Source organism: Nerophis lumbriciformis, linkage group LG21, assembly GCF_033978685.3.
Source record: "Nerophis lumbriciformis linkage group LG21, RoL_Nlum_v2.1, whole genome shotgun sequence".
NCBI classification, from domain to species: Eukaryota; Metazoa; Chordata; class Actinopteri; order Syngnathiformes; family Syngnathidae; genus Nerophis; species Nerophis lumbriciformis.
This window is the reverse complement of record NC_084568.2, coordinates 36,631,803-36,640,000: the sequence shown is the minus strand read 5'-3', so window position 1 is coordinate 36,640,000 and position 8,198 is coordinate 36,631,803. Positions and strand designations below refer to the sequence as shown.

Genomic DNA, 8,198 nt, shown 5'->3' with positions numbered 1-8,198 from the left:
AGAAAAACTGGCAGCTAAGTTGCCAGAATAAAAAAAGAACTTGTACTGTTTTTCCATTCACAATATAATGTTGTAAAAACCAATGTACATTTAACACAAACATTTTGGCAAATAAGCCGCCAGATTTTTCCGTAACCCCCCCCAAAAAACAGTGGTACTGTTTTTCCATTTACCGTAAAACGTTAAAAAAAAACAAAAAAAAACACTATATTTGACAGGAAAATGTTGTAAATGTAAAGTTTTTACTGTAAAATTGACAGTCTACTTTATATAATTAATAATGAAATCAAATACATTATTCACTGTTACAAGCGGCCCTCTAGTGGCAGCCATAACTGCCATGTGGCCCTCAATGAAAACCACTTTGACATCCCTGCCCTAATACATTAAAGTGCCACATTGACACTAAAGCAGCGGTGTCAAACATATGGCCCCAGGGCTGGATCATGACCGTGAACAGGTTTAATCCGGCCCACTGAATGAGTTTTCTCAATATAAACACATTTTTGAATGAAAGAAACAGCTGTTCTTAATTTGTCCAATAGATGTACAAACCCCGTTTCCATGAGTTGGGAAATTGTGTTAGATGTAAATATAAACGGAATAAAATGATTTGCAAATCATTTTCAACCCATATTCAGTTGAATATGCTACAAAGACAACATATTTGATGTTCAAACTGATAAACTTTTTTTTTTTTTGCAAATAATCATTAACTTTAGAATTTGATGCCAGCAACACGTGACAAAAAAGTTGGGAAAAGTGGCAATAAATACTGATAAAGTTGAGGAACGCTCATCAAACACTTATTTGGAACATCCCACAGGTGTGCAGGCAAATTGGGAACAGGTGGGTGCCATGATTGGGTATAAAAGTAGATTCCATGAAATGCTCAGTCATTCACAAACAAGGATGGGGCGAGGGTCACCACTTTGTCAACAAATGCGTGAGCAAATTGTTGAACAGTTTTAAGAAAAACCTTTCTCAACCAGCTATTGCAAGGAATTTAGGGATTTCACCATCTACGGTCCGTAATATCATCAAAGGGTTCAGAGAATCTGGAGAAATCACTGCACGTAAGCAGCTAAGTCCGTGACCTTCGATCCCTCAGGCTGTACTGCATCAACAAGCGACATCAGTGTGTAAAGGATATCACCACATGGGCTCAGGAACACTTCAGAAAACCACTGTCAGTAACTATAGTTGGTTGCTACATCTGTAAGTGCAAGTTAAAACTCTCCTATGCAAGGCGAAAACCGTTTATCAACAACACCCAGAAACGCCGTCGGCTTCGCTGGGCCTGAGCTCATCTAAGATGGACTGATACAAAGTGGAAAAGTGTTCTGTGGTCTGACGAGTCCACATTTCAAATTGTTTTTGGAAACTGTGGACGTCGTGTCCTTCGGACCAAAGAGGAAAAGAACCATCCAGATTGTTATAGGCGCAAAGTTGAAAAGCCAGCATGTGTGATGGTATGGGGGTGTATTAGTGCCCAAGACATGGGTAACTTACACATCTGTGAAGGCGCCATTAATGCTGAAAGGTACATACAGGTTTTGGAGCAACATATGTTGCCATCCAAGCAACGTTACCATGGACGCCCCTGCTTATTTCAGCAAGACAATGCCAAGCCACGTGTTACATCAACGTGGCTTCATAGTAAAAGAGTGCGGGTACTAGACTGGCCTGACCGACACCAGCTGGACTGCTGCTGAGTGGTCCAAAGTCATGTTTTCTGACGAAAGCAAATTTTGCATTTCCTTTGGAAATCGAGGTCCCAGAGTCTGGAGGAAGACAGGAGAGGCACAGGATCCACGTTGCCTGAAGTCTAGTGTAAAGTTTCCACCATCAGTGATGGTTTGGGGTGCCATGTCATCTGCTGGTGTCGGTCCACTCTGTTTCCTGAGATCCAGGGTCAACGCAGCCGTCTACCAGCAAGTTTTAGAGCACTTCATGCTTCCTGCTGCTGACCTGCTCTCTGGAGATGGAGATTTCAAGTTCCAACAGGACTTGGCGCCTGCACACAGCGCAAAATCTACCCGTGCCTGGTTTACGGACCATGGTATTTCTGTTCTAAATTGGCCCGCCAACTCCCCTGACCTTAGCCCCATAGAAAATCTGTGGGGTATTGTGAAAAGGAAGATGCAGAATGCCAGACCCAAAAACGCAGAAGAGTTGAAGGCCACTATCAGAGCAACCTGGGCTCTCATAACACCTGAGCAGTGCCAGAAACTCATCGACTCCATGCCACGCCGCATTAACGCAGTAATTGAGGCAAAAGGAGCTCCAACCAAGTATTGAGTATTGTACATGCTCATATTTTTCATTTTCATACTTTTCAGTTGGCCAACATTTCTAAAAATCCCTTTTTTGTATTAGCCTTAAGTAATATTCTAATTTTGTGACACACGGAATTTTGGATTTTCATTTGTTGCCACTTCAAATCATCAAAATTAAATGAAATAAACATTTGAATGCATCAGTCTGTGTGCAATGAATAAATATAATGTACAAGTTACACCTTTTGAATGCAATTACTGAAATAAATCAAGTTTTTCAAAATATTCTAATTTACTGGCTTTTACCTGTATATCTTGTCTTTGTAGTGCGTTCAACTGAATATGGGTTGAAAATGATTTGCAAATCATTGTATTCCGTTTATATTTACATCTAACACAATTTCCCAACTCATATGGAAATGGGGTTTGTAGATGATGTTACATATGTACATAATAAACCACATTATATTAGTACATTAGTCGAGGCAAATGATCAAACTACTTAAATAACATACTGTAATTTCATTTTGATATCATTTTTTTATCTTGATGGATTGAAAATTAACACCAATGAGTTGACTGATGAACATTATCACATAAGTTATTCAGAAAGTATAAATAACGACAAATAAATATAGAATACTACTAACCGCAACATGTAAGTTTAAAACAACCCAACAACATTATGATTTGTACATTTTCAGAATCTGCTTGTTCTATTTTTAAACAAAGACAACAATCTGAAGTTGTCTTTATTTTTAAGTTATCGTGCCGGGATTTTACCAGTCCGGCTCACTTGCGAGTAGATTTTTTTTCAATGTGGCCCCAGATCTAAAATGAGTTTGACACCCCTGCACCAGAGTAACTTACACATCCCCTAAATACCCCAAAATAGCCCCCCAAAAGTGAACGTTTGTTGCGTTTCCCACCTTTGGAGTAAAGAGGTACTGCAAACCGACGAGTGCGCCTTTAAGCGTGAGTCCCCGGATGAGGAAGATGAACAACACGACGTAGGGCAGGATGGCGGTGACGTACACGACCTAAGACAACAACAGCAAGCGTCATCTTTGGCCTGAAGACACGTGAGCGTCAGCGGCAACACACCTTGCCTGAGCTGCCGATCCCTCGGATGCAGCAGATGCAGACCACAGTCCACGCGGCCAGGAGACAGACCACTATGGGCCAGTGGAGACCACCAGAGTCCGATATGGAGGTGGAGCTGTCCAGGGTGACTCGGTAGAAGAAATAATCCACCGGGGAGCTCTGTTGACACTCGGCTATGTAACCTAAGGACATAAACCAGACCTCTGTAATTATTTAAATTTAGAGAAAAAAATGTGTCTGGGGGCCGGTATATCTATTTTTAGCAACACTAATACAAAACCTCACAATAATGTCTGATTGAATGCTAAAAACATTATGACAGACCGCCTTAAAAAAACGGAAAGGAAATTTAGATTTTTTTAATGAATGAGACACCCAGCATGTACATGAAAATTAAGAATGTGGGATTTACAATATTAACTATGACCGATAAAACACTGAATATTGACAACATATGAACGTCACACCCCCTCTCCATCCACATATTTTACAATCAAACAAAACGCAACAAACACAACAAAATATGAATGCGAAGGGTAAAATAAACCCACCTACAATCTGATATATCGCTAAGCTTTAGAACTTTGTTGTAAAAATCTCCTTTCGCGTCTGTCCCTGACACCCACATTTCAGGCTGGCCGCTCTGGAAACACTCTGTGGACACACTCCCCACCCACACTGCTTGGTGCCTCACCTGAGCTGCTGTGACTTAGATTACCATAGTAACTAATTAGATCACCATAGTAACTAATTAGGTGACCTGCGCGCGCCACTCCGGCTGCACACCTGTCGCTGATGAGCTCCATGGGCTTCTTAAGCCAGTGCAGACCTGCATTCCGGGCCAGAACGTAGTTTCCTGTTCAGTACAGTAAGCCGACTCATCTAGCTCTATGCACTCTCTCTCTGTGTTTCTACACCTGAGTGTTCATTTATCTCGTGTCCCCTTGTCGCCTTCCAGCAGCATTCCTCCGTTCCCGCGTCACGAGGTGTGTGTCTAGTCTTCCCGTATTCCCTCTGGTTTCCTGGCTGCCTCTTGGATCTCGACCTCCCGCCCGGACACGGACCTTTGACGCCTCTCTCCTGCCCTTGACCTCACGCCTGTCTCTGGACCTTTTGAGCCTGCCTTGCCCCTCGTGGACTTCCGCACCTCGCTCAACACGCCGGGTAACAGTTAATCTCTACACATAGTTAGACACCACACATATTTTAGATTAGTTACACACTTCATTTTCTATTGTAATATCTAATAAATATAGGGCTAAAACGACGTCCCTGCTATCTGTGCAGTCTTCCTCCCTCTGTACACCATAACACATAGTAACTAATTACATTACCATAGTAACTAGTATATCATGCAAAAGCACAGATTCTAACAATGGAAATACTTTGTATAGTTCAAGACTCACGGTCATTAGAAAACATCACTGCACATCATAATGGCAGCTACACTTTCCATCTTAAAGATCTAAAAAAAAATGATTTGGGATGTCCGGCGGGCCAGATTGAAAAGCTTAATTTGCCCAGGTCTGACATAAAGCATCCATAAACACCCAGGTGGTCATTTTCGGCGGTGGTCCCTTCCTGAAATACCTGTTCCATTATCAGCGAGAGGACACTGAGTCCACGGCAGGGGGCTTTGGAAGGAGTTGAAGAGGTACCACAGGATCCACGCTATCAAGGTGTTGTAGTACAGGGCCACAAAAAAGGACACCAGCATGGAGGCTATTCCTGAAAACAGCAGTAACAGCGTGACTTCTTTACTGACCATTGTTTTTATTATTAATACTCATGTCGTGCTGAACACACCGAGACCAGTCAGGTAAGGACTGATGGCTCGCCACACACCCACGCTGCCTTTCCGCAGACGCTGGCCAAGGGCGAACTCCAGCAACAGCAGAGGCAGTCCTTCTAACACCAGCAGGATCAGGTACGGGATCAAAAACGCACCTGGAAAAGGATTCTTTTTTTAAAAATACACTGGGGAAACAAAATCTGCAGAATTTATGGTAAAAAAAAATGCCAGTCTGTCGTCAGAATTTGACTGTACAATTTACAGGTTTTTTTTATATGGAGGTTAATTTGTGTCTTTGTTACAAAAGCAGGTTTTTTCTTTTGACAATGTAAGTCAGACGGGTCAAACTCAAGGCCGGGGGCCAGACCTGGCCCAACACGTCATTTAATGTGGCCCGCGAAAGCTTGGGAATAATGTGGATACTTCATCTTTCTTACTAAATGTTTTCATTGTTTCCATTCTGACAGAAAAAATTGTATGTAATACATGAAATTTCATATGTTTTAAGCTTTGATATATATATATATATATATATATATATATATATATATATATATATATATATATATATATATATATACAAATATTCACTTGTTATTGGTGTGAATCTTTGGTCACTTCGCCACCTTATTGCTCTTTTATCCTGCACTACCATGAGCTAATGCAACAAAATGTTGTTCTTATCTGTACTGCAAAGTTCAAATTTTAACAATAAAAGGAAGTCTAAGTCTCTAAGTTTAAGTCTCTAAGTCTAATTCGATTACGATTCTTGGGGTGAGGATATAATTCATAATCGATACTCGATTCAACACGGTTCTTGATTCAAAATGATTTTTGCAATGTATTATTTGGTATAATAATAAAAACACCTCGATTTTTTAAAATTACTAAAAAAATCAGGATTCGAATGTGATAAAAAACATTTTTTAGCACCCCTTATTAATTTATAGCATATGATAGTTTGTGAAAATAACAATACATGCTTAAATATCTGCTTGTCACCTTGACTTACAATTTCAAAGCAAGTTATTCATTAATTAGACTCAAACTTCCTTTTTTTTGTCATTCAAATGTGAACTTTACAGTACAGATAAGAACGGAATTTCGTTACATAAGCTCATGGTAGTGCAGGATAAAAAAGCAATAAGGTGCATATACAAATAAATAGCTTACTGTACAGAAATATATTGCCCTTTTTCACGTTTATGGATGTATGTTATATTGTCTTTTTTATTCCAGCGAGTTAATCCATTTTGGGGGGAGTTGAGGGGATAATTATGATGCGTTCAAGAGTCTTACGGCCTGAGGGAAGAAGCTGTTACAGAACCTGGAGGTTCTGCTTCGGAGGCTGCGGAATCTCTTTCTAGAGTCCAGCAGTGAAAACAGTCCTTGGTGGAGGTGGGAGGAGTCTTTGCAGATTTTCTGAGCTCTGGTCAGGCAGCGGCTTTTTGCCATCTCCTGGATAGGAGGAAGAGGAGTCCTGATGATCTTTTTCGCCGTCCTCACCACTCTCTGGAGAGACTTCCAGTCTGAGGAATTGCAGGCTCCAGTCCAGACAGAGATGCAGGTGGTCTCTATAGTGCCTCTGTAGAATGTGCTGAGAATGGGGGGAGGGAGCTGTGCTCTTTTCATCCCACGCAAAAAGTGCATGCGCTGCTGAGCTCTTTTTACAAGAGCTCCGGTGTGTAGGGACCAGGTTATATTGTCAGTTATCTGCACCCCCAGGAACTTGGTGCTGCTTACTATCTCCACCGCTGTGCCGTCGATGAAGAGTGGAGCGTGGCTGGACTGGTGCTTCCTGAAGTCAACGATGATCTCCTTGGTCTTGTTGACATTCAGGACCAGGTTGTTGGTTCTGCACCAGTCAACCAGATGTTTCACCTCCTCCCTGTAGTCCATGTCGTTGTTGTCACGGATGAGGCCCACGACTGTCGTGTCGTCCGCATACTTCACAATGTGGTTAGTAGTGGACCTGGCGCAGCAGTCATGAGTCATCAAGGTGAACAGCAGTGGACTTAGGACGCAGCCCTGGGGGGAGCCGGTGCTCAGGGAGATGGCACTGGAGGTGTTGTTGCCTACTCTCACAGATTGGGGTCTGTCTGTGAGGAAGTCAAGCAGCCAGTTGCATAGGGGGGTACTGAATCCAAGGGGGGCCAGTTTGCTCACCAAGTGCTGCGGGATGATGATGTTGAATGCTGAGCTGAACAACATCCGCACGTGTGTGTCCTTTCCTTCCAGATGTTCTAAGCTCAGGTGGAGTGCAGAGGAGATGGTGTCCTCTGTGGATTGGTTAGGGCGATAAGCAAACTGGTATGGGTCGAATGTGGGGGGAAGTCTGGAGACAATATATTCCTTTACCAGCCTCTCCAAGCACTTCATTATGATGGGGGTGAGTGCAACGGGGCGGTAATTTGTACGTACACAAATTAAATAACCAAATGCAATAGTATAATTAGGCGATTATACTTTTATATTCTCACATTCACTGTTACAAGCGGCCCTCTGAGGACGGCTATGACTGCAATGTAGCCCTCCATGAAAACAAGTTTGACACCCCCGCTGTAAATAAATATTTTGTGTTTAGATTTTTTATTTTTTTACGTTGACGATATGATTCGACAGGCGGATCGGTGCGGCATCTTCAGTAATGCGGACGCTGTATCGATCCGTTGTGGTGAAAAAGGCGCTGAGCTGAAAGGCAAAGCTCTCAATTTACCGGTCGATCTACGTTCCCATCCTTACCTATGGTCATGAGCTTTGGGTTATGACCGAAAGGACAAGATCACGGGTACGGGCGGCCGAAATGAGTTTCCTTCGCCGGGTGGCGGGGCTCTCCCTTAGAGATAGGGTGAGAAGCTCTGCCATCCGGGGGGAGCTCAAAGTAAAGCCACTGCTCCTCCACATCGAGAGGAGCCAGATGAGGTGGTTCGGGCATCTGGTCAGGATGCCACCCGAACGCCTCCCTCGGGAGGTGTTTAGGGCACGTCCAACCGGTAGGAGGCCACGGGGAAGACCCAGGACAC

General features: G+C 42.8%; 1 protein-coding gene across 2 annotated transcripts in view; it reads right to left on the bottom strand.

Annotated features, from left to right (window-relative positions):
- LOC133620832 (sodium-dependent neutral amino acid transporter B(0)AT1-like) overlaps nucleotides 1-8,198 on the bottom strand; it is a 31,966-nt gene that overhangs the window by 13,093 nt on the left and 10,675 nt on the right. For both annotated transcript variants that reach the window (XR_012051054.1, XM_061982424.2), the window contains exons 3-6: nucleotides 5,190-5,330; nucleotides 4,974-5,111; nucleotides 3,384-3,565; nucleotides 3,209-3,319 (exon numbers count right to left, since the gene is read on the bottom strand). Coding sequence is in view for 1 of the 2 variants with exons in the window: in XM_061982424.2 (XP_061838408.1) it covers nucleotides 3,209-3,319; nucleotides 3,384-3,565; nucleotides 4,974-5,111; nucleotides 5,190-5,330 (572 nt within the window). In the remaining variant the exon portion in view is untranslated. The remainder of the gene's footprint in view (nucleotides 1-3,208; nucleotides 3,320-3,383; nucleotides 3,566-4,973; nucleotides 5,112-5,189; nucleotides 5,331-8,198) is intronic.